General features: G+C 41.5%; 3 protein-coding genes across 4 annotated transcripts; all 3 read left to right on the top strand.

Moving 5' to 3' along the window:
* Nucleotides 1-3,481: 3,481 nt before the first annotated feature.
* On the top strand, nucleotides 3,482-9,875 carry LOC306973476 (phosphatidylinositol 4-phosphate 5-kinase type-1 alpha-like; the record flags this gene model as incomplete). The annotated part of the gene is made up of 14 exons (XM_079570400.1): nucleotides 3,482-3,497; nucleotides 3,544-3,578; nucleotides 3,738-3,824; nucleotides 4,042-4,172; nucleotides 4,435-4,552; nucleotides 6,000-6,152; nucleotides 6,347-6,646; nucleotides 7,049-7,242; nucleotides 8,574-8,657; nucleotides 8,962-9,010; nucleotides 9,105-9,189; nucleotides 9,266-9,382; nucleotides 9,517-9,664; nucleotides 9,788-9,875. 14 exons carry the CDS (start codon nucleotides 3,482-3,484, stop codon nucleotides 9,873-9,875), a joined length of 1,605 nt encoding a protein of 534 aa, XP_079426526.1.
* A 2,084-nt stretch (nucleotides 9,876-11,959) lies between these two features.
* On the top strand, nucleotides 11,960-15,648 carry LOC306973670 (26S proteasome non-ATPase regulatory subunit 4-like). Its single transcript, XM_079570659.1, has 10 exons — nucleotides 11,960-12,022; nucleotides 12,500-12,640; nucleotides 13,648-13,762; nucleotides 13,846-13,932; nucleotides 14,008-14,076; nucleotides 14,157-14,372; nucleotides 14,456-14,564; nucleotides 14,808-14,939; nucleotides 15,016-15,068; nucleotides 15,227-15,648. Exons 1-10 carry the CDS (start codon nucleotides 11,997-11,999, stop codon nucleotides 15,395-15,397), a joined length of 1,119 nt encoding a protein of 372 aa, XP_079426785.1. The 5' UTR covers nucleotides 11,960-11,996; the 3' UTR covers nucleotides 15,398-15,648.
* Nucleotides 15,649-16,006: 358 nt separating this feature from the next.
* On the top strand, nucleotides 16,007-25,429 carry znf687b (zinc finger protein 687b). 2 transcript variants are annotated; one of them, XM_079571366.1, is made up of 10 exons: nucleotides 16,007-16,080; nucleotides 16,847-19,123; nucleotides 20,176-20,462; nucleotides 20,634-20,818; nucleotides 21,832-22,008; nucleotides 22,128-22,290; nucleotides 22,815-23,138; nucleotides 23,255-23,352; nucleotides 23,436-23,523; nucleotides 23,950-25,429. In XM_079571366.1, exons 2-10 carry the CDS (start codon nucleotides 16,861-16,863, stop codon nucleotides 24,571-24,573), a joined length of 4,209 nt encoding a protein of 1,402 aa, XP_079427492.1. In that variant the 5' UTR covers nucleotides 16,007-16,080; nucleotides 16,847-16,860; the 3' UTR covers nucleotides 24,574-25,429. The 2 variants fall into 2 exon arrangements, with proteins under 2 accessions (XP_079427492.1, XP_079427493.1); XM_079571367.1 differs by having other exon boundaries at nucleotides 20,209-20,462.
* Nucleotides 25,430-25,893: the final 464 nt, after the last annotated feature.

Here is a 25,893-nt window from a genome sequence, read left to right on the forward strand (position 1 = left end):
AAGAGTTACTTTAACAAGATTTAAATGGGAGAAATCAGAGCTACTTTCAAAGATGTTATAGACGCTGCAAATCAAAACAAAGTTGTTGTTTGTGGTTTTAATTCTGGGCATTGAAGGAACTGATTTGACGTTATCAAACAACACTTTTTGTGTTGAAGCTCCGTCAGCAAAATCACGCACCGTAAAAGGCATCAACCTTAGTCGTCAAGCAATGTTTTTGACCACAGCCTTGATAAAAATGTTCTACTTATTTTCTTGTGGTTTCTCTGCACAGCACTTGTTGACGTGAATGTGAGTCCTTGGTTTGTGCTTATCTCCACAGCTGCCATTGTATTGACTGTAAATGTTGTACCACATCTGACTCCCAAAACGGCATTTCCAAGCAGCACACGCCCACAAAATGTACTCCCATTTTACCCATATAAACTGTCCGTCTCCCACTCAGTAACGTCCTCATACAACTGGATTCTTTTTTTGCTGCATAATATACCACAAATTAGAGCTACAGCAATGATTGTGGCAGGATTTTGGATTATTGCGCTTCTGACAATTTTGAATGCAAATTTGGGAGGTAAATTTCTTGCATTTTACTTGCATGTTGTGCACTATATCGATATGAAATGCGCAACTCTATGCTTCCTCTCAAGAAGTAATTGTACTGTAAATAGCTATATTACAAGGCTAATGGTCAGATAATTTTGCAAAATGTAAATACAATATACACTTATTCTCACACCTGAGAGTCAGGCATTAGTTTGAAAACAGCTTAATTATTTGGGATTTTTAAAATGATTTATTTTCCGTTGTTGATTGCACTCACAATCATTTGATTTGCAAATCATTTTCGCAGTAACATTCTGGTTTGATTCTCCACAGAAGGCCAATTTGATGAACCGGTCCCATTCCCACCGGCTCTGCCCAGTACTGACAATATCTTTGCTATCTGTCAGTATGGAAACGGTCGCAAGAGATACCCCACAAGCTCCATCCCGTCAACCTGGAGCAGCCACTTCCGCCGCCGGGCAACTGCCATTAACCGCCTGGAGTCCTGGTACCAACTCTGCTGCAGACTGGACGTACAGATGACCCTCTGTTGTGCACAACAAGCAGTAAGTCTATAAGAAAAGGTGTTACAGTGGAGAAATGTACTCCTAATGCTGCTAAAACATTTACACAATTAAGTTGAAATCACAAGAAGATTAAGATGAACGATTTTAGGTTAAATGAAATATTATTTAACAGAATAATAAGTCAGGCTCTTCTCTCATCTGCCCTAGTGGGAGCAGGCCTTGTCTCATTTCTGCGTGGATGAGTTCTCAACAATGACAGCCGCCTACGAATGCTGCGGATTTAAGGACGTTAAACGGTGGACGTGTTTCTCAACTGATTCAACAAATCCAACCTACAGCCCCATGCCAGGATACAGGGCACCCAACGTCCAAGAGCAAGGCTTCTCCTTCAAAATGAATGAATGCATGCAACAGTAGAATATTTGTAAATGTTCATCACAAGAATGATTATACTTGCATGTGATGCTTTTAATTCCGTGCACAATAGGCCTACAATGATGCACTATATATCTCACTGGAGCAACTCATCATCATTCATTTTATCTTTTGTAATAAATAATACAAAATACAATGACTGTCGTAATATGATTGTTTGTTTTTGGTAACTATAATACACAAATAAAAAAATCTCTTTGGTCTGGGATCTGTGTCATGACTCATTATATTTCTAAAGTTGTGCATCTGTGTGGGGTATGGTTCAGAAATTTTGGTTAGACTAAAACTGTAATGTAATAATAATGCATTGGTTTTATGCTTTTCTGGACACTCAAAGACGCTTTACATTGCACTATTCGTTCACTCCATACTCGGTGGCGGTAAGCTACTATTGGAGCCACAGCTGCCCTGGGGTAGACTGACGGAAGCGAGGCAACCAGTCTGCGCCATCGGCCCCTCCGCCCACCACCACTCACTCACTCACTCACTACATTCGCTAGGCTTCCTCGCGTTACCAAACGGTCTCCCATCCAAGTACCGACCTGGCCTTTCCCTGCTTAGCTTCCAAAGGCGGTATGGGTAATGTATGTGAATATAGATTATGTAAAGAAAATAACAATATGTTTGGATTTCATTGGCCAAAAATATGTTTACTTAAAGTTGTTTTCATCCGCGTTATGCACTTAATAAGCAATAACTACTTATAAAAAGACATCGCTGTGATTTTATTTGATGATTTCATGTATTTCCGGTGTCTGGATAAAACCGGAAGTGTGACGTGAAAACAGACGTGAACTTTACTTCCGTGGCGCTTCCGTATTTATTAGTTTAGTTTGGGGAGTAACTTTTTGGGATAGAGACGTGTTTTTTTTCGTGCTTTGGACACGGATCATCTACATTTTTACATCGTTTCAACTAGTAAGTAAATCGTATACGTCGTTTCATACATTTATGTTCGATTGTGCCTAACTCTCACGGTAAAAGTTGGCTAACCGGTTGGCTGTTTTTTTCTATGATGGCTGTCTGTCTGTCGAAGTTTCTTTTTTCTCGCATTCTTAACAGGTTGGTTGGTTGGAACAAGCCTAAAACTAAAATATCACCTTCCAATAACTTTGGGTATAGTTTGATGTTGTTTCTCTACTGCCTGTTTGGTTTGCCAATGGTCCAACTGATCGATACGTGGCTGCTTGCAATACTTGCGGTGTGAAGTCACCTCCTCATACTGTTGTTTGTTGATGTCAGTGTCTTGTTGTTACAGGAGCCAAAGGAGATTAACCTTAGCAAAGTGTCCACATTTGGTCAGACAGATTTGGGACTGTTTTATCTGAATGGCCACAGCCGCTGAGGATGATCCACCGGGGCTGCAGGGCAACACTGGCATTGGCAAGTACAGCATTTTTTGTGTGTGTCTATATTCAATTATCACATTTATAGCTTCTTATCAAGTTGTTTTATGAGTCTGATTCTATTATAGTCTGGAACATTCTGGCTTACATTGTAATAAGATTAACTTTATTAGTGGTTCCAGATATTTTACTTGTATGTATTATTTGTTGGCAGCACAAAATGTTAAACCACATTCACCAAAACAGTATAAATATCTTTCAAAATGACTGACAAGGCAATTATTCAAAACATGGATAAAATCTTGTATTTTCTGTATTTTCCAACCAAAATACGTGCATTTTTCACGTGCCTCCCAATTCTAATGGCCAATTAAACCGCAAAGCCTTCATCCCCACTGCTGTCAGACTGTACAATAAGACTGTGAAGTAACGCCGACTGTAACAAGTGAATTTCTCCTTTGTGAGATTAATAAAGGTTTATCTTATCTTATCTTATTAATTCCTCCGTGCCACACTAAGCGATACAGCATCATCACTTGTGGAGGAGGCTGTCATCTTTCACAAGTAAAATTATATATAAGTGTACATTGCATGTGTATAAAACGCTCTTTTGAAAGCCCTCACTGTGAAATGTGTGTCTGTAGATGTGAGTAAACCGTTGTTTGTAATTCAAAGTTGTTTTTCCTCTCTAGATTCAGCTGCAACCCGTAAAAATGCCTCTCCGGATGTAAGTAAAACCTGATTTTTCTCCATTCTTAGATTTACCAATAGTTTGACCATCACATCCTCTTTTGCTTCCCCTTTTGGTCAATAGCGTTACACACAATTACGCTGACATACAAGAAATGGTTTCCTGTAGTAACATCCTGGCTTTCTTCATCCACAGGGTACTGGTCCAGGCACCTCTCAGACCAATAAGAAAACTATTGGCCACCGAGGAATTAATCCCACGGGTGAGACTACGTACAAAAAGGTGGGAAACCGAAAAAAAATTATCTCAATTGACATAATTTTTCAAAGTTATTTAAATGACCTGAAAATAAAACAAACCAAGAAAACTACTCATTATTGTACAACCCATACATTCAAAAAGATGTGAAAGCTTAGTTATAAGTGACTATTCAGTGTCTTCTAAATTGGAAAGTGTGAATATAAACTTAACTAAAAAATGCATTGCTGGTATTTTTCAGACCACCTCATCGGCTCTGAAAGGTGCTATCCAGTTGGGCATCACTCACACAGTTGGAAGTCTCACCCAGAAGCCTGAAAGGGACGTACTGCTCCAGGACTTTGAAGTCATGGAAAGCATCTTTTTCCCCAGGTTTGCCAATCCCACTATTATGTTGACTTGAAAGCATTTGATCTGGGGATGCACCGATACCAATGCCACATGCTTGTACTCATACTCGTACTCATCCATGAGGTCCAAATACCAGAAACCGATACCATTTGTACTCGTAGTCGTATTGGTTTTAGAAAAAGTGGTATCGGTGCATCCCTAATTTGATCAATTACATCTTATGCATGAGTTTTCGAGAAATGCTTATTGATGACTGTATTATTTGTTCACTGTATCTTCTCAGTGAGGGCAGTAATTTGACACCAGCGCATCATTATGGAGACTTCAGATTTAAAACCTATGCCCCGATTGCCTTCCGCTACTTCAGGGAGATGTTTGGCATCCGGCCAGACGACTACATGGTATTTATTTGTGTTTCACTTTGCATTACATGTAATACATACAGGTGAATACTCTAGATTATCTCATTTACATAGGTAGAATATTTTTGGTGAACATTTTTCTCACAAGTTTCCGTTTTCTGAAGTTGGGTAAAGATTTCAGAGTTTGGCAAAACCACAAGTCTTGATTACGTGGGCAGAGCATCTTCAAGCGCTTTGTGATGATCGAATGTCATGACTGTCCCAGTTGTTAACAGGCGTGAATATTAAAAATAAAGTATGTAAGGGAAAAAAAGTGTAGATATTTAGTAAACATGACCAATCTGTGTCCTCACACGAGGTAAACATGTTCAAATCAAATATTGGTTTGGCTGTTGCAAAGGTGATTTATTAAACAGGGGTCTTAAAAAGTCTTAAAGTGATTTTCTGAGGTATTGATTATTGTTTTTGCATTTACCTTTTACTTTTATCCATAAAATTGATTGTGAAATTATATCAATGTTATAATTGGTTACTTTTCCCCCCTCTATATTCGCGTTTGCCGTGTGCGACCTGACGTAGCCTGCTTAAAGTTGCATTCTCCTCAGCGTCTGCTGACCAACATTCTGAGAAACTACCATGAAACAAGTCGGTCAAAAGTCGGTGGAATTTTAAACCTTTGTTGATGGTCGAAGATGCCGTGCGGCCTTAAAGTTTTTAAAGGATGTCTTTAAAAAGTCTTAAAAAGGTATTAAATATTTGACTTTGGGGCTCCTGCAGATACCCTGTTAAGTACAAAAACATTTTACAAGATGTAAAAGTTATGTTTACATTTTTGGTTTTGGTGCTCAAGATGATTTTCCATTCAGCAAGCAATCAGTTTGGAAACAAATATAATCTCACTTCCAGAATCACCTGTCCCCAAAAATGTCCTTATTTGGCGGCATGATGGTGCAGTGGTTCGCACTTGTGCTTCACAGGCAGAAGGTCCTGGATTTGATCCCGGCCGGACAGGTCCTTTCTGTGTAGAGTTTGCACTTTCTCCTCGTGCCTGCGTAAGTTTCCTCCGGGTACTCTGGCTTCCCCTGCCACTGAAAACATGTACAATAGGTTAAACCTCCAGCCAGGTGGTTGTGACCAGCCTGGCTCCACATCTGGAGATGGGTCCCGGGGGCCTGCCTACATTGGCTGGCCACTGCTCTTACAGGTTGCCCCACAGGCATGGAATGCTTGGTCAAATGCAGAGATTAATAAAGCAGGGATCAATAAAGTATACCTCAAATAGACTATACCTTACTAGTGTAGGCATCCAGTAGCTAAAACTTCCGGATACGCAGCTCATTTGTCCTAAACTACTTAGAACGCATCCTACAAACATTAACTTTAAGTCTTTCATCCTGATGTTATGCCTAATTTGTGTACTGATTTACATTCTGTGTTGTTGTTGTTGTTGTTATTATTATTTATTGTGGTTCTATTGTGGTTCCAGTACTCTTTGTGTAATGAGGAGCTGATCGAGCTGTCTAACCCTGGAGCCAGTGGGTCCCTCTTCTATGTGACAAGAGATGACGAGTTCATTATTAAAACTGTTCAGCACAAAGAAGCAGAATTTTTGCAAAAACTACTTCCGGGTTACTTTATGGTAAGTTGATTTTCCACCTTGGCTTTCTTTGAGTTGGTCTGTTAGTTGCTTGGCTGGCTTGTAAACATTACCAGTTGCACACTGGGTAGTAGTCTTTAAGCTAGTTTGGTAACATGATATTATATTGAAAATTAAATAAAAGCCTTTGAAAATTACTGTTTATTTACACAACGACTTATTTTTTTTATTCACAGAACCTTAACCAGAACAAAAGGACACTACTACCAAAGTTTTACGGACTATACTGTGTCCAGTCAGGGGGTAAAAACATTCGAATTGTCGTCATGAACAATCTGCTTCCAAGCACTGTCAAAATGCACCTCAAGTACGACCTTAAAGGCTCCACTTACAAGCGGCGGGCGTCTGGGAAAGAGAGAGATAAAGCTGTGCCTACTTTCAAGGACCTTGACTTCATGCAGAACATGCCAGACGGGTTGATACTGGAGGGGGAGACCTTCAGCGCAGTGTGCAAGACCATCCAGAGAGACTGTCTGGTATGTACCATGGCCAAACAGTGTCTTTCTCTCTTCGTGAATAAGGACTAGGCTGTGTTTAGTCTAAGACCCCAGACACGTTTTCTGCGCGTTGTGCAATACATCGCCTGTGTGTTTGGCCCCTAAAACCTAGTTGAATGAGACGCCAGGCCATTGGAGCGATGTTTGATACCAGCCACCGGCATTGCATACTGTCACTTCAGTCACCTTGTTTGGATGTCCTGGTTTGAGTATTCTCGGACATCCTTGAATGAGAGACTGATTAATCTCAGTTTTCAATCTCACTGGTCAATCTTTCCAGGATAAATAAAGGTTAAATGTTATAGTTATTCACCTAAAATGTCTAGTTTCTTACACCTCTAAGTATGACAATCTTGAGTGTTTTTTTCTTATGTCATTTAGCTGCTGCAGAGTTTTAAGATCATGGACTACAGTCTTCTGGTGGGAGTTCATAATGTGGACCAGGCGAGGGCAGAGGCCGGAGCAGTCTCTGTGGACCAGGCAAGACACCAAATCCAAAAGCCTCTGTACTGCACTGCGCTGGAAGCCATTCAGTCAGAGCCCACCAGAATGGGGTCTATGGACATGGAGGACAAGTGAGTGACAGTTGTACAACTATGAACCAGCTGTAATTGCATTGCATCACTTAATCGGAAATGATATGTCACACTCTGGTCTCTGGGTGTGTGTAGGAATTCAAAAGGAACAGTTAAATCAACGCCCATTTTTCCCATTATAATAATGTCATAATATCACATGACACAATCAACAGACATTATATTAATGCAGTACTCTCCCGCTGATCCCCTTGTTCTACAAGTACAAGCTTATGTAACTCACTGAGTGCAACATTTTCCATAATCTGTGCAAGATGTATAACGTAGTATACAGACTCCACTCACTTTGTTCATTCATTTCTGTCTTTCTGCTTATGGCTACTACACATATAAGCTCCTAAAAGGCCAAAAAGGAGAGCTGAAATGGACTAGTTTTACTGTTGCCTGTAAAGGCCTGCAAGTCTGGCATGAACTCGACAGACTCGACTAATCTGTTTGTTTTTAAAATGAAATTGGAAGAAGAGTTATTTTGGAAATATGATTGAAACTCCATTTGGCTGGTTGTATGTGATTAATGTGAGCTCTTAGTCTGCACTTGTGTTCACATCGAGTGGATTGTCTTAATTCAGAATCCGGATGGGTTTTATTGCTATTGTCAGTGAAGGAACATTCACAGACTAGGAATTTCTATCGGTGCTATTGTGCAATTGTGCAACATGAAACAAAAACTAGTAATAAAATAAATATATTTCCAGAAGGTCATGCAAAATAAAATAGGATAAAAAAAAAAAAAGCAAGTTGTTGCAAAATGGACAAAACTCTGAACATACAAAATATACACAATTTACACTATAGACTGCAGATGAGCATTTTAATCACTTCATTCACTGGAATTACCTGCAAAGGAATTAATTAATTATTTTTTTTATTCCCATATTCCCAAGTTTATATGTTTCAGCAGGGGGTGCTATAGCATAGATCATCATTGTGGCCATGCAAATAGGTTCAGGCCCATCTAGTGTATAAATTATTACATTTTCAGCACAATTAGACAAAGCACATGTTGACTGTTGATGCACCGGTTCTCTGAAAATCTAAATTAAATATAGGTGGGATAGTAGTTAGGTAGGGTATGTTTGAGGGCCCCCATGTAAAAGCTCTGGACTGCTTCTAGGGGTGTCCAATTGTGCTTTATTTACTGATCTTGACAGAAATAGTCTCTGTACTGACACCAGCTGCAATCGAGAATCTTGTCTAAATGAAATATGCATTTAAAGCAACAATAAACGTACCAAGAAGTCGTGTTTCACTGCTGTGGTGAGGAAGTATATTTTGAGGTGGGAAAACTCATGTGATGTGTTGTGTCCCAGGACGGGAGGGATTCCTGCGAAGAACTCCAAAGGAGATCGATTACTGGTGTACATGGGCATCATCGACATTCTGCAGTCCTACAGGTAAGTCTGTGTTTATCTTGTGTGCAATAATACGTGCAATGTGTTGGCCAATACTGATTTCAACCACAATCACATGGTTCAGTTTAAAGAAAGAAAAACAAGCGCATCATACAAAGTGAGAGGCATGAAATAAATGGCCAGCTAGGCTATTTACTGGACTGATAAGGGGAAGCTTGAGCTGAAGTGTCACGTTACATTCCAAAGGCACTGTCATTGTCCTTCAGTATTTTTTGAAAGCGAATATGGCAATAAACTCAGTACTTTTATGTAGATGGTAATATTTATTGTTATGCCTCTGTCTTAGATTGGCCAAAAAGATTGAACATTCCTGGAAAGCCCTGGTTCATGATGGGGTATGGTATTTTTATATCTATAATATTATAAAGTGTGGTAATTTATATTGACTATATTGACTCAAATGTATTCTTCTGCCTTTGTCCTTGTAAGGATACAGTGTCAGTGCACAGACCAAGTTTCTACGCAGACCGCTTTCAGAAGTTCATGTGTAACACTGTCTTCAAAAGGACGGCAGGTAACTACATACATTTGTGCTCAAAATATTCTTTTCATGTTTCTGCTCATATATAAATCTTTATTTTTTAATCCAGGAAAATCGTCTCCAATTAAGAAACGCCGTGCTGTTGGTCACATTCCACTCAGAAAAGTCCCGGTCTTCTTGACACAGGCCAGCTCCGAATCCCGATCTGATGCGGAATATGAGAGTGGTAAGAAAAAAGGGAGTGAACTTTTGTGCATTGTTTACTGATCCTGACAGAAATAGTCCCTGTGCCGGTACCAGTTGCAACTCGCTCTGGTACAATCTACTGCTTTTAACAGCTTTAACTCCTCCTGGTCTCAGGCATGCAGCCAGGGCGCCCTGACATCCTCCCAAAAGCATTACTAAACATCAGCACCAGCACCGTCAAGTCCACAGAGCAGACGGTGTCAGTCTCTCTGGAAAACATGATCTCTGCTCAGAAAGAGGCATCATCTGCGGACCACAGCAAGTCAGTGGGAATTTCTGTCAACTGTGTGATTGTGAATAATAATCTTGCACCCTGTTAAAGTGAAGGCAATGCTGTATAGTTTTACTTCAAATGTCCATACAAGATTGTTTTTTCTTCTTGCAGAGTACTTCCCGAGCCCCTAGAAGAAAGCCTTGGTGGAATCTCATTGAGTGACGTCGTGCCTCAAGTGAACACCTATTCTGTGAGCTGATTTTCTGTCATTAAAAAAAAAAAAAGGTTCCTCAAAAATCTTTTACTTATCATTGCAACTATTTTATGTTTTTCAGGTTTAACTGCCGGACAAAGGAAAAAGTATTTGAATGTTGCATGCAGTATCGTAGACAATTTCTCCTTTTGTGGAAACGCACACTTTGGCTTCCAGATCAACATGGTATTTGTATATTATTCAGTGAAGACTGTTGTGTGTCCTAAATGTACACTACTTCATCAGAACAAATATGGTGATGGCCCAAAAAACGTTCTATCAACATATTTTGGTGTCTAAGTTCCACTTACTGTGCCACAAAACTGTATCTACCACAGTGTTTTGAGTTCAACTGGAGCTTTAAAGCCTTTAAAGTGCTTTTTAGAAGAACTGAATTTCTAGCTCGCATAAGCTCAATTATATTGAGAGGAATTGGAGCTCCGAGGTTGACTGTTAAGTGACGCACTACTTTTTGCATTGAATTTGGCACCAATGGCCTTAAAACAAACAATTTTAACTTTTGCTTTATTGTGTCTTAATGTGTTTCTTTTTGTGTTCGATACTTAGAGACTGTTACACAAACGTTTTATAGACTTTGTAGGTTGTCTCCAGTAGATATTCTTGGTTAATTTTCCAGGTTTTACTATGAATGCAAAAAGATGTTCCAGCTGAGCTTTATTTTGATCATTGTTTGACACTGGGCCAGACCATTTTATTTTGTAAATATTGTTGAGATACAGACCATCTTGTAACTGTGACCAACAAATGGCTTTGGGCACAGGCAATTCTAGTGAAGGCTTTTTGTCTCTTTACAACTCTAAGCTTTCCAAAAAAGAACCCAAGATGTACCAAAGTGTACATCTTATCAATTACAATGGTACAATCACTTTCTAATTTATTTGTGGATAGACTTTTTAGTAAATGGGTTGGAATCGTTTTATGGATGTGTGCATTATAGTCTGTTACCCATAAAACCAACTTTTTTTTTTTTTTTTGCTCGAAGACCTATCAATATAAGTCACACTAATTTTACCACATTATATTACCACTTTATTAACAACACACAAACAAACGGCAGTTTAGTAAGTTACAGATGATAAAAGCTGTGACTTGTAAATAAAGACAAATACATTTTAGCCTTTGCTTGGGGAATGTTCCAATGAATGTAAAATACACTAACTTTTCCTAAAGATTTCACTCCAGGTTCTTTAATGTATGTCTTGAGTAGAGGCAGCCTGAATCTTTCATTACTCCATAGTTACTCTTTTAGTGGAACATAATTGCCTATAATTGTGCTGCTCATCATACATATTTTTTGTAAACATTCGACGCTATGCCTACTACATGGCAGCGGTATATGATGTCCTCAGATTCGTTGTGTAAAGTAATGCCTTGGTGGTGGAACAACCGCGTTTAATGAAATGATTATTTTTGAAAAGTTGGACTGATCTTGCTTCTGGCAAAAAGGCTTAATGTATAAATGTATATTATCTTTCTTGTGCAATAATTCAATGAACAATTTTCAATATAATGTGATGAGGTTCAGAAACATTACCAAATCTACAGTATACTGTATCTAGACATTTGTGTCCTCTTGTGTCTGTTGGTGTTAAAAAGAAATGTACTTGTTAATCAGTCGACCAATAAGTGTTGATGACACTGGGTAAAGGGGTCTTCTTAACTGTATTCTTAAATGTAACTTTTTTCTAATAACCACTTGAGATTTGTATATCTTTTCCAGTGAAATATGTTGTTCAAAAATGTACAAATTAAATCTTTTGGTGCTTTTCATCATTCCCTGATTTGGAGTTCCCTGATTTTATATGTTTGATTACAATAAACATCCAATAAATACTTTATTATATTTGTACTGCTGGCTTCTTTTTTCTTTTCTTTTTTGATAAATTGTATCTCATGCAATGCAGGTAGACCTCTCTCCAAAAGTATGTAATGCATTTAAGATCATCCTGTGTTTTTTTTTTGTTTTTTTTATTCTGTTTTTGTCCCCTCTCTCTTTGTCAAAAGTGATAAATTATAAACCAATCAGATTCCGTCTTGTTAGCTCGTCTGTCCAATCACAGGCGAGTTTCTAGCGACGCGTCAAAAAAAACAAAACAACTTTCCAAAATGGGGCTCGAAAGTACTATGGTCTGGTAAGGACAGGACTAAATATACGTTTAAATCGGCTTTTGATGTACAAATGTGACATGTTCGAGTTTCGTTTATGATATCCCATTGTGCTGTTTACATTTAGCTTCTTGGCCGTTTCTTTTTTTTGTCGTTTTATCTGTCTAACTAGCTAAACGCATAACAGACCAACGGGCTGAGTCATTGTAGCTAATGTTATGCTCCATTGTGAAAAAAGTAAATTAATAATATCAATAATCATTACACATTCTGTGACTTAAAACCATGCAGTCTTCACATAATCAAGTAAGGGATTTATTGCGGATTATTTCAAGGTTGACTTTGCTGTTAAATGCAAGGATGGTAAGGATCGGCTAACAGTAGCAGGCATTGCTAATAACTGTGTCATTACAATTACAATGTTTGATGTTTTGTTTAGTGATGCAATTACTCAATGATTTACCTTTCCAATGGTCAATATTGTATGTTTTATGCTGTTTTAGTGTGGACAACAGTGAATACATGAGAAATGGAGACTTTTTACCAACGAGACTTCAAGCCCAACAAGATGCTGTCAACATCGTGTGCCATTCAAAAACACGCAGCAATCCAGAGAACAACGTGGGACTCATTACAATGGCAAAGTTGGTATCTCTGAACATTTTACACATCTTGACGTCACAAGGACAAATGTGATATCTAAATGGAGAACTGACAGATTTACAGTTTATAACAAATAATCATTAACATAGATAAATAAAAAGAGATATTGACCCTTGTTAGTAATGCCATGGATCTGGTCCATCCATCTATCCATTTTCTTTTTCCAACCCGTCACCCAGGACCTGTTTGCCATGGGAGACCCTACCAGGGGCACGAAGCCCCCGACAACAGAGCTCCCAGGGTCATTCAGGCGCTCAAACCCCTCCACCACGTTAAGGTGGCGGTTCCAGGAGGGATCAATAAATAACAGATAAACAATATTTTTTTGGGCTCGATATTTATCGTCTGTACATTTATTTGTTTTACAAAGAAAAATATGGGGGGAAATGCTTTGATTTCTTATTGAAGCAAATAGAGTTTGGGAAATTCTACAGTTGCCATGGAGATCTGCCATCTTTGCAGCTGTTAGCATACATTTCCATTGACTAACATTAGCTAAAAACAGTATAAAAAGTGGAGAAAATAGCCGTGGAACAGCTCCGTTAGCTGCTGAGTTACTGCTGGTAAATACATCTAACACACTGTGGTGTCAAAGTGTTTTAATGTGAACAATGACTCAAGTATTTTAACTTTTAAATCTCCATTAGTTTACAATTGCTGCTAATCCCATAATGCTTAGCGATATGACGTCACATTCCCGAACTCTATTGAGCTACATTGTGTGATATTTTAGGATATGATTATGCACTTTTAGAACAAAAAAGAGTTAACAGTATCTAGTATCGTTAGATTCAATAATATTGTTTATCGCGATACTTTCCTGCCTTAATATATTGAAATTCAAATTTGTTATCGTGACAGGCCTACGATCTGGTTTAACTGGCAAATTCCGAAAACAAATGACGGTGTTGCTGCCATGTCATACACTTTTATATCATTTTAAAATGTATGTTGTGTTTTTAAAATTGTGTTTTTTTATTTTGAGCAGTAACTGTGAGGTCCTGACTACACTGACCCCAGACTCTGGCCGCATCCTGTCCAAGCTGCATGCGGTCCAGCCCAAAGGGAATATCTGCTTCTGCACTGGCATCAGAGTGGCCCATGTAAATATTTCCACTATTGGCTGAACTATGTTTTGCATCTTTAGACTGTTTAAGCTGTGTCTTTCTTTATGATCTTGATGCAGTTGGCCCTAAAGCATAGACAAGGCAAAAACCACAAGATGAGGATCATTGCTTTTGTTGGGAGTCCAGTGGAGGATAGTGAAAAAGATGTAACTATTGCTTTTCTGGATTTTAACTTTGAAATCAGATTTTTTTTTTTACTCGTTGTTTTGTTGTCTCTGCAGCTTGTCAAGTTAGCCAAACGGTTGAAAAAAGAGAAGGTTAATGTAGACATCATTAACTTTGGAGAAGAGGTGAGATTGCAATTTCTGGAATTTATTTTAGTAAATTAATCACACATTGAAATGGTAACTCCTGTATTTGGTCATTTTAGGAAGCGAACACAGAGAAACTCACGGCCTTCATAAATACACTAAATGGTAAAGAGGGGGTCGGCTCTCACCTGGTCACTGTTCCCCCTGGTCCCAGTTTGGCCGACGCGCTGCTCTCATCCCCCATCCTGGCTGGAGAGGGAGGCTCCATAATGGGTCTCGGTGCCAGTGATTTCGAGTTTGGTGTGGATCCAAGTGCTGATCCAGAACTGGCTCTGGTAGGGAATTGTTTTTATCCTCATAATAACAGTTTTCTTGAACGTTCACATTTATTACAATTATTTTCTTGTTATTTGTTTAGGCCCTGCGTGTATCAATGGAGGAGCAGCGACAGAGGCAGGAGGAAGAGGCCCGTAGAGTAACCGCTGCTTCTGCTGTGGAGGCCGGTGTGCCCACTCCTGGTGCAGATGGTAAAAGGAAAAATGTTTGCTTTATTTTTACAATCACTAAACTACTAAGCCTTTGATATTTCATAAAAGCACTGGTCCCTTTTCACAAATTATAGCTAATTTGTATATTAATTTCTCATTATGTCATACATATCTTGTATGTAGAGTAAAGCTGGGTTTATTGGGGATTTTTTGTTTAGCCTTGTGTGTTTAATAACAAACTTTCTTTCTTTCTTTCTTTCTGTCTTTCTTTCTTTCTTTCAGAGTCGGAGGAAGCTTTACTCAAAATGTCTGTGTCCCAGCCCGACACAGGTGCGGCCGTGCTCCCTGACTTCAGCAGCATGACGGAGGAGGAACAGATTGCTTATGCCATGCAGATGTCTCTGGCTGGAGGAGGTGTGAGCATATTATTAAATTAGCCCAGTGAGTACATTCAAAATCATCAGCTCTAACATAACATCTGTTGTAACAGAGTATGGAGAAATGGACACAGGAGGCCCTATGGACACTGCAGAATCAGCCAAGGTAAACCCATATTGTTGAAGTAATCGTATGTCCATGCAAGTATCCATAGTGTAGGAGAAAATATAACGATGCCCAACATGTGCACTAACATCTATTTGTATTTTGTGAACATTTTTGAGGTTTTTTTTACTCATCTTTTGGAATATTTCTCATATCAGGAGGAGGATGACTATGATGTGATGCAGGACCCAGACTTCTTGCAGAGTGTCTTGGAGAATCTACCTGGCGTTGACCCAAACAATGAAGCCATCCGCAATGCCATGGGGTCGCTGGCATCCCAGACAGGAAACAAACCTGACGCCAAAAAAGATGATGAGAAAAAGAAATGAAGAAGGAGTTGTGGACAAAATGGACAGTTCTGTTAAAAGCATATTTCTAAATTTTCATAAAGAACAGCATGAGAGATCGCAAGTACCTAATGCACCAATTTAGAAATTGAATAGAATAACGGGTGTTGTACCAGGTGCTATTACTGCTGCCTTTCACTGGATATACTTACTTGCTTTTTATCCAACTATATTAAACTGATCCAAATGACAAATTGGCAACTGACAGTGATAGGTTAAACATGGGGTTATTCTTGTCAGGTTTTGAAGTTTTTGAAATAAAAGAAAAAATATATATGCAAATGTGGCTTTTGTTTTTATTTTCTGTTAAGTTTGGCCAATGAGTGAGTTGATGTTGGTGGGTTTTATCTTAAGTGTCAAAAATGAAAGCCTCTGGATGCTTGTGATTAAGAAAGTGATACAGATGCTCTCCGAGGAATATGGAAACATACGGGTAAAGGCTTAATTTTAAACAGTTATTTCCTCCAAATAGTTATGTTTTCATCACGTGGCGGTTTATTTTGACATACTTGATGGCGATAAACAATACGTGTCATTTGCAGCATCCTACAGTATTTTCCTTGCTCCCTCTGACCGATTGTGATTGGGAACCGTCGGTCACGTGACGGGAAGCGCAGCATTTTCAGCTGAAAACGAGCTAGGATAGTCGGGAATCGCTTATCCAGGTAAACAATCAAAATCAACAGACTATGCCACTTTAACTGCCGCCCCCGACACTATCTTTGGTATATATTCGTCCCTTTACACATCTGGTTTAGATCCACGTCAGACCATCCCATAGGAAACAGCTGTGGTTGCTGTTAAATGGCGAGCGTTAGCTGTTAGCAAAATGACCCCTCTCTCTCTGTCTTGGCTGGAGCTCAGCGGCCAACTCGCCAGTTTCGGTCGGGGAGAAATATCATTAGCTCAAAATATCCAGGGATCCTGATACTATCCGCTTTTCAGGCTGCATGGTGACTTGGAAAATATCCAAAAAACAATGCATGCGGGGTACACAATGCACGAGTAACGTTGAAACATTTCATTCAATGCAGGCACAGCTGTACCTGTTTGTGAAATGAGGATTGGTTTCCATCGTTAGCCCGCTAGCTAATGTATTCGCTAGATGCTAGGTTAGCCAGTTCCTCACCAATCAGATGTTCCTATAGCTTTGTTTGACAGACTAAAAACCCCAATTTAAGGTGCATTAGTTAATTAGGCCTTTATTGCATCTATGCATTGCGTATTTTGATTATGCATTTATTAGTATGGAGAGCTGGTGGATTGGTGATGAATGCATCCTGAGATTCAGTGAATCAATAGACATTTTAAAATTTTTGCTAAAAATGTAACGTTGCAATGTTGAGTAAATGATATAGCTATCATTGTAAATTGTATTAAACACATGACTGCATTGGTCAACAAAGTACTCATTAATTTTGTGTCTTCTAGGAGTCAATCCCGGCATGGGGGACATGAAGACCCCAGATTTCGATGACCTTTTGGCAGCGTTTGATATTCCTGACATAGATGCCAAAGAGGCCATCCAGTCTGCCCCAGATGAGACGGATGCGCCCCACGCTGGAGCCCCCGGTTCAGCTTTGGGGAAGCCGGACAGTGTGGTCAGTGTTGGGTCATCTTTGAGACCACCAAGCCCCCCAGACTCTCAGACAGACACTTCAATAGTTAGTGTGATTGTGAAGAATAAAGTCCGTACAGTAGATGGTGCAGAGGGAGAGACTGAACAGGACCCTATAGATGTCATCGCAGGGGTTGACGTGGGACCTCGCCTTGGTGCTTGTGCTCCCGGGATGCCCGAATCGGAGGCACTAAATCACAACGGTTTTGGGACATCTGGTGTGTCTTCCTCCCTTGCACTCAATCAGACTCAGTCCAATGGCGCACCGTGGTCTGTCAACAACACCAGTAAAGTGTCTTCAGAAAGCGCTGGGGCCAAGTCGCACAAACAGGGTGGCAACATTTTCAATAGACTAAAGCCTCTGGTGTCACAGGGTACAGGAGATCCCGTGGGTAGAGCCAGAAAAATGCAGCTTCTACAGCAGCAACATCAACAGCAGCAAGACACGGGACAGGAGCGGCCGGATGCGGTCAAAGCATCACTACCATCTTCCTCCTCTTTACCTGCTGGGTCGTCTCCTTTAGCTGCAGCAGGGCCCGTTGGACTCGCCTCGCCTTTCTTCCCTCCATCCAAACCTGCGCTCCCTGCACCATCACACCCTCTGCAGTCTTCTCAGCCTTTCAATGGTGCTAGCAAAGGGCCGTTTCAACACACACCAGTGGATGAGGAGGACTCGGATCCAGACTTGGGAAGCCCATTAGTGATACAGGAAACCCCAGACTCCCCGAATTGCACAGAGCTAAGTCGTAAGTTCAAATCGGATTCGACCCAGCCCTCTTCATCACAGCCGAAACCAGGGGACACTCCGTCAGGGGCATCTATGAGCCTCTCCATGCCACAGTCTGGTACGATAGAAAGCCCTGCACAAGAGGACAAGCATCCAGAGCACGTTATTGAAGAAAGAGACTCGCCCGAAAGTCCTGAACCAGAAATTATCAAATCTACTGCTCAAGTTGCGTCCAAAAGGTGCTCGAGTCCAGCTGTAGCATCCACCCCTCCTCCTTCTGAATTGAGGGAGCCCAAAGAAGAGGAGGAGGAGATGGAGGTGGGAAACACTATTGACAGAGTGGTTGATGGTAAAGGAGAGGGTGAGAAGGTCGAAAATGCCAAAGTGGGAGAAGAAAAAATGGATGTTGAATATACAAAATCTAAAGCGCCTGAAGTGGAAACTAACTCTACCCCAGCTGCATCTGGCACACCATCTCGGCCTCTCAAAGTCAGAATAAAGACAATTAAAACATCCACAGGAGGCATTACTCGAACAGTCACGAGGGTAGCATCTAAAGGAGGAGCAGAAAAGGCCCAAAGCGGGGAACACAAACTTTTATCAAACAAAAACACTAAAAACGACCCCGGACAAGTAAACGCATCTTCACAGAAAGTAAGTGCCCTCAATGCATTACCTGTGTCCACTCTTGCAGCCAGTAGTGTGATGTTGGCAGCAGCTACTAAAGTCCAGAATAAAATGGCAGCATCTGAAAAGGCTAAAGTTTCGGCTACAGCAGTTAGCATCACTAAGTCCACAGCTTTACCTGCAACTCCCGCTGCAGCTTCAACTCCCAAGTTTTCAGCCACTGCTGGCGGAATAAGCGTGCGCACAGCCACTAATAAGACAGCCAATGGAGGTAGTGGAACCATCATAGCCAGCAGTCTCCAACCCAGTAAGCCTGCTTCTATAGTGAACAGTACAGGCGCTGTCATCTCCCGCAGTCAGTCTAGTTTGGTGGAAGCTTTTAACAAAATCTTAAATAGCAAAAACCTGCTGCCAAGCTACAAACCAGACCTGTCCGCACCCCCACCTCCGGAGTGGGGTCTTCCACTGCCTGCCTCCGGATACCGCTGCCTGGAGTGTGGAGATTCATTTGCCCTGGAACGAAGCTTGGCGCGACACTACGACAGACGATCACTACGAATAGAGGTGACGTGCAATCACTGTGCAAAGAGGTTAGCCTTTTTCAACAAGTGCAGCTTGCTCCTCCACGCGCGGGAGCACAAGGAGCGCGGGCTGGTGATGCAGTGCTCTCACCTGGTCATGCGGCCCGTCACTGTGGAGCAGATGATTGGACAGCAGGACATTACGCCCATCGGTGGTAAGAAACCTTCAGTGTGTCATTTGTGTCAGTGCTGGTGTCATAAATTAATTTGTGATTTTATTTGTTTGGTAGGGGTTAAATGTGTAGGTAAAGTAACTGTATGTTGTTTAGTACTTTCAGATAATTTACATTAGAGATGTACCGACCCGGCTTTTTTGCTTCTGATACCAATACCGGGGTTTTGAGTATCTGCTGACGTCAGATATTAACCGATACCAAGAGATTTCCTTATAAATTTAAGTTTTTGCTGTGAGTAAAAAAAGTTGTTCCTCTATTATCCATTGTGAGATCCTCCTTGTGTTATTGATTATCAGCTAAAGCTACTGTATCTGTTAATAAACTAATGGAAAATCAGGAATAACTACTGGACTTTCCTACTCTAAACATATGACCAGCAATTTAGGTTACATTAATATAAACAATTCACAAAAATGTATCTGATCATTACAATTTGTGCTTTCAAAATAAATTAGATCACTTATCCTTTAACTGAATTTTAGGGTTCGCCCAGCTCTATTGTATATGTAGGACATCCTAATTCTTAATTCATTCAACCCTACAGTACTTTTTTTTTTATACAGGACACCAACAAGTTTTATCTACAACCTAAAAAGTACTTGCTGTGTACTTAAAATAAGATAAGATAAGATAAACCTTTATTGATCTCACACTTGTTACAGTCGGCGTTACTTCACAGTCTTATTTACTTGCTGGCAAAGCCATGTAAATGTAACTGTTTTGCAGTGTTCAAGATCATATCTATGGTATAGCGCCTTTTATGCACAACTCAAGGCACTTTACAAAAAGCTAACAGAGATACATTAGCGAGAACATTTTATATTAATGTAAAAGAGTCTCTCTAGTCTTAGGTTTATGGGTAATGAGTTCCAGAGCCTGAGAGTGTGGGCGCTGATGTAAATGTTATTATATAATAAAAGGTAAATTGTCAATAAAGTGCTTGTGTGTCATGTCCCATTCCTATGTGCTCACCCTCACCTTCCATCTGTCTGTCTGTCTGTCTGTCCGTGGTCCACGTTTCGTCTGACCAGGCCTGATTCCCTCTTCGTCCTGCTCTCCTCCAGTCTCCTCCACCTCCGCTGCCTCCGGGACGACCTCCAGCGCCAGTCCCAGGAAAGACTCGTCCTCGCCGGCCTCAGCTCAGCCACGCCAGGTTCGACGGGCGACTCAGGGCCCACAGGCGCTCATGCCCCTGCCCTGTAAGAAGGCAGAGGGGCTGCAGTACAATAACTTCAAATGTCCCGAGTGCCAAACGCAGTGCAACAACAAGACGGAGCTGGTCACGCACTTTCAACAGATCAGGGCGACTTCGAACTCGGTAAACCCAAGTCATTTGTGTGTGTGTTTTTACTGAATGATTGTATACAGAAGCATAGCCTATACAACAACACCACAGACCAGCTACTTTTCAAATTGCTTTTAGTGTATTCAAGACTTTATTGATCAAAGCACTTCCTGTTTTGAATCTAACCTCTCCCTCTTCTCACAGACCTGTTCCCAGTGCTCTCCTCCGATGATGCTGCCGAACTCGTGCGCGCTCTCTGCTCACCAGAGGATCCACAAACACAAAGCCCCTCACGTCTGTCCCGAGTGTGGAGGCACCGCCCGGCAGGCCAGCTTCCAAACCCACCTGGAGGAGGCCTGTCTGCACTTCGCCCGACGCATTGGATACAGGTGCACATCATTTACTTGTATTTTTATATTCAGAACAAAACACTTATTTTTTTTTCATTATTTGTAATAATTTCCACAACTGCGCAATCTGTTCTGAATCTATGTTGAGTTTTGAAATATTATTTTACAGTTCAAACCATGCTTGAAGTATGCTGTGGAAAGTCAACTCCCCTACCTGCATTTAAAAGTCAAATTCACGGGTAAGTCAAATTCACGGGTAATGCTGTGGGATTGTCGTTGAGGTCATATGACTCAAGCTATTCTAACCTTCTCTATAAAATGTTTATGGAAGCTATAAACCAGATTCTTCCAACACCTTTGCAAATTTATAGAACAGTGGTTTGACTGTTCAGGCAGATTTAAAGTCACCAATGTGTAATCCTTTTACTTTGTCACTTTCATCTTCACAAAGAAAATCTGATGACAAAGGACTCATTCACTCTGTTCGTAGTTGTAGGATGTCCCGAGCCCAGAGAAGTAGGAAGGACTGTCATGATTAGGACAATGTATGGTTTATTTGGAACTCCTAGTAATCTTTATTAGGTCTGTCTACTGACTCTAACACAGGGTTATCACAAAAACAATGTCAGACTTAATTAATAATGGCACAAGAGTAATGTATGTTTGCAGAAAGTGGTCACTGATTAATCCTTTATTTATCTCAATCTTTTTTTAAGAGTTCTTCTGTGCAACAAGGTGCAGAGAAAACATATTTGCAGGGTCACAGCTTTGGACTTATATGTCATTGTGGACTAGTCTACTTTCTTTCTGTGCCTCCGTTGGTACATACAGTAAGGCAGAGAGCATTCTTCTCCAGTGGTTGTCAATCCCGAGGCCTGAGAGTTATTTTTAGTTTTTTTGGGCGGCCTTCTTTCTTTACGTCTTTTGTATGTACATGTGACTAATCTACTACTGTAATTGAATTCTGTAATTGCATTGAACTCTGAAGAGGCCGATGTCTAAATTGAAAATGAATGAAGCACTGACAAAGCCGCCTGCTCCTGTGTTTCCAGGTGCTCGAGTTGCCAGGTTGTGTTTGGGGGCCTGAACTCCATCAAGTCCCACATCCAGACGGCTCACTGCGAGGTCTTCCACAAGTGCCCCTCTTGCCCCATGGCCTTCAAATCCTCCCCCTCCGCCCAGAGCCACATCAGCACACAGCACCCCAACCTCACTGGGGGACAGGCCAAGTAAGGATCTTAATACTGTACTTGTATTTCTCTAAAACGTTTATGTCCATAGCCAGCCATATTGAATTCTAGATTGTCTTTGCAGTCTATACTAAAATATTTCTTTTGTCTTTGTGCAGAATGATCTACAAATGTGTGATGTGCGACACGGTTTTCACCCTGAAGCCCCTGCTGTACATGCATTTCGACACTCATTTAGCCAAACAGAAAGTGCATGTGTTCAAGTGTCCCGACTGCACCAAGCTCTACGCCCAAAAGGGGTCCATGATGGAGCATATCAGGGTGAGTCAAGTCCTTCATCTTGTGTGTTCACTCTTTGCCTTTATGTGTTGCCCGTTCAGTGCGTCTTACACTGAATGTGGTGTCAACAAAGGCATACAGTAAACTCTTGGACCGGCCTTAGCAAGGTTCCCCTCCGGTGGCCTTGTATAAGTTCTATCACAAGGACAAATATTTAGTTTAAAAAGAGGCGCTATGTGATGTATTTACAAGGCTATTCTGTTGATAATAGTGTTACTAATAATACTACGCGATAGCCTTTAGTAGCAGACTATAACTTTTGAGTTGTTACTTGTTTAGAAGTATATAGACTTATTAGACCTGACTCAGCCCATGTTTTGACTTGATATAGCTTGATTTTAGAGCTGATGATGCCCAATATTTCAGGAGCGTTTACTTCATATGAAAAGTTTGAGGAACACTGGTTTAGACATTAGAAAACAGTGCTGTAATTGCGAATTTAAAAAGTGTGTTTTTATGGTTGGAAGAATGGCTGTTGTGAAATGTCTCTCCTGTCTCTCCCTCAGACGGCTCACAGAGGTGCGTCAGCCAAACAGGAAGTCCAGTCCGACAGCTCCGCCCCGGCCTCCACAAACGCTGGCCCGTCTGGTCTCAAGTCCAAGTCCTCGGGGAAAACAGACAACTCTGACGGAGAGGACTGGGGTCGCGAGCAGGAGGACGAGGAAGAGGAGGAGGAAGAAGAGGAGGACGACGATGGAGATGAAGATTACGAAGCTCCCGGGAGTCACGCCGCAACAGCCAACCAAACGGAGTGGACCTGCCCGCAGTGCCAGACCACCTTCACGGACAACGACGACTTCCTCAGCCACGTCAAGATGGAGCACGGCAAGGTAACGAAACCGCACTCATTTTCAGCCTTGACAATTTGAATAAAACTTTATCATTTTTGATTGAGACAAAGCACTTTTTCCCCAATCACCCATACCGGTATTTTTGTGCCTCAAAGTTTCCCTGTCGCATCTGTGGAGGGACATTCAGCACCTCGTCCAGCCTGAGGCGTCACGAGCGGGTCATCCATGAAGGCAACAAACGTCTCCGCTGCCAGTAAGTCTTACTGCTGATCACTATTATAGAGCAAAAGTATAACGTGCAAAGAGCCTGAATGATGGGACTGTGTGGCTTTGCAGATACTGCACAGAGGGCAAACGCACCTTTGGGAGCCGGTTCCTGTTGGACAAGCACATTCGGCTGCATCACAGAAACACAGAGGGCCAGGTGTGTGCTCATTCTGGTGCTTCTGGGGGCAAACATGAGTCACATTAACACCACATGGCGAAAAAACATTCAATAAGATTGTGGAGTGTGTGTGATTTGTTGCATTTTATTTTCAAGAAGCTTTAGAGAAAAATCTGCATTTCTCTATAACAGCAGTGGTTCCCTAAGTGAGGTACAGATACCACCAATGGTCTGCATAGTGCTTCAGGTGGTCGTCGGGCTCCACTGTCCCAGTCTTGGTGTAATTACTTTAATTAATTCTCTCCTTCCTTTGGTTTAGTCCTAGTTTAGACTTGATTCCGTCCAAATGTACGGATGGTTTATATCTTGTGGTATAATGAGATATTTTCCTTAAATGCTTAGTGTAAAAATGTAAAAGTTACCCCGTGGTTACCTGTTTCTCTAACTGTCCTCTCCGGCTCTCAGGGTCCTCCAATGACGAGGAAGCGCGCAGCCACGGGAGCGGACAGTTCGTCTGAGCTCGATGGCGAGGCCCCGTCGACGCTCAGGGGGGAGGACGACGAACACCCCTTGGAGGACGGAGAGGAGGGAGCAGGTCCCGCCAAGAGAACCCGGGCGTCCGTGACCTCAACACCAGCCCTGCCCCCTGCTGAGACAGACGAGGACGACGGCGTTTTCCGATGCGTCCCATGTGGGTTCAGCACGGAGGATGGGGCGGAGTTCCAGCAGCACATCCCGCAGCACCGCGCGGACACTGCCTCCTTCCAGTGCCTGCAGTGCGGCGTCTGCTTCGCCTCAGCCGGCTCCTTAAGCAGGCACCGCTTTATCGCCCACCGCGTTCGGGACACCCACGGCAGCAGCGGCGCCGGCGACGCACCCTCCTCGGCCCCACAGCGACCTCACCACCCCGGCTCGACTCCAGACGGGTCACCTGGCGGCTCGCCGCACGCGTCAGCGGAGGAGACGGAGGGCAACCTGACCTGCAGAGTGTGCGGGCGCCGTTTCGACAAAGCCAAGGACCTCAACACGCACTTCCGAACCCACGGGATGGCGTTCCTCACGGCTCACAAAACAGACAAGCCCCAGTAGAAACATTTACAGACGGGGCCGTCCCAAAAAAAGATACAGAAAATGAATGTTGAATTCAAAGATGGCTGCTCCCTGTGCAGTTTTTTTTTACCCCCTATAAATAAACCATTTTAAATATCTACGGCACCTCTTCTGTCGGATTGTAACTGCATGTTTCGGTCACTAAGCTTAACGCACCTGTGATAGAAAGGCATTATACTATATTCTCAACCATACAGTGTCCAAATATGTCCATACCATTCTCACCTCTGCACTGACTGTAGCGCCACCTATCTGTTTACTCATGCAACAGTCCGGCCTATTTTACTGCTTCTTTTATTTGCCTTGACTCCATTTTACTCAGCTGGCTTTATGGGCCTGTTTTAACGGCAACACGTATGACTTTTTAGCTGCTAAGACAGAACGAGACAACAAGAGGGTAACCGCTTTACGAAATCGACACTGTTTTTTTTTTTTTTTTTATGTTGCTAAAATATTGTTATATTTATTTATACGAACGTGACTTCTGCAACATAAAAGAGGCATATCTGAAGGCAATTTTTATGAGGAGATGAGTTTATTGAAGACCTGTAACCTGTTAAGTGTGAAAAAAAAATGTGTAATGTTGTTAATTGTTAAGCTTGAAGATGGGTCAGCTGTTCGAAACATGGTATACCTTCACTGGGAACTTTATCAGAGACGAGAACTGGTTTTCAAAGTGAATACCAAAAGGCAGCAGCTAATTTTGCTTGTATGGGTTTAGGTTATGCATTGCCTGGTCCGCCAATAAAGTCGTCACCTGGATTTAACTAAGCAAATAGGTAAGAGCCTACTACCGGATACTTACTGCCTGGGCGATTATCTTTCGAGTGGTGACAAGTTGGGGTTTTTTGCCAACCAAGTCCAAAAAAGGCATCCCGTGGTTTTGGAAAAAAGTATTAGAGTATGGTCCAATTATTGAAGGATTTAAGGAGATTGCAGTAACTACAAAAATGAGGTTATGAACTGTCCAATGCACTATTGAAAACTTGAAGGACAGTGGGGAACCATCGACGACTCTACCATCATCAATACATGGCAAATTAGTGCAACACTGGACGGAAGCTTATAACAATACTTTTGTAGCATGTCAGCATTGTGTGAGCTATAGACTGAACCCAAGCATGTTGTTAAAGCCAATTTGTCTAGATTAGATTAGTTAGATTCCCAACTGTTCTGGGAAGATGAATATGGTAAATTGTCAATGTATGTGAAGCATATTTTAAGCCTTAATATGAAATAACTTAATTCACAATGAGCTCTAAAGAATGTGAAAGTTTACAAATACTTCCGTAGTTTTGA

This window comes from Gobius niger, assembly GCF_951799975.1.
Source record: "Gobius niger genome assembly, chromosome: 14".
NCBI classification, from domain to species: domain Eukaryota; kingdom Metazoa; phylum Chordata; class Actinopteri; order Gobiiformes; family Gobiidae; genus Gobius; species Gobius niger.

Bases quoted from the DNA above. Each gene is read 5' to 3' on its own strand.
- LOC306973670 (XM_079570659.1), top strand. From the start codon at position 11,997: ATGGGGCTCGAAAGTACTATGGTCTG. The intron at 12,641-13,647 runs GTTGGTATCTCT...TATTTTGAGCAG, and splicing joins GGACTCATTACAATGGCAAA to TAACTGTGAGGTCCTGACTA. The intron at 15,069-15,226 runs GTAAACCCATAT...TTCTCATATCAG, and splicing joins ACACTGCAGAATCAGCCAAG to GAGGAGGATGACTATGATGT.
- znf687b (XM_079571366.1), top strand. From the start codon at position 16,861: ATGGGGGACATGAAGACCCCAGATTTCGATGACCTTTTGGCAGCGTTT. The intron at 19,124-20,175 runs GTAAGAAACCTT...TCGTCTGACCAG, and splicing joins GGACATTACGCCCATCGGTG to GCCTGATTCCCTCTTCGTCC. The intron at 23,139-23,254 runs GTAACGAAACCG...TGTGCCTCAAAG, and splicing joins TCAAGATGGAGCACGGCAAG to TTTCCCTGTCGCATCTGTGG.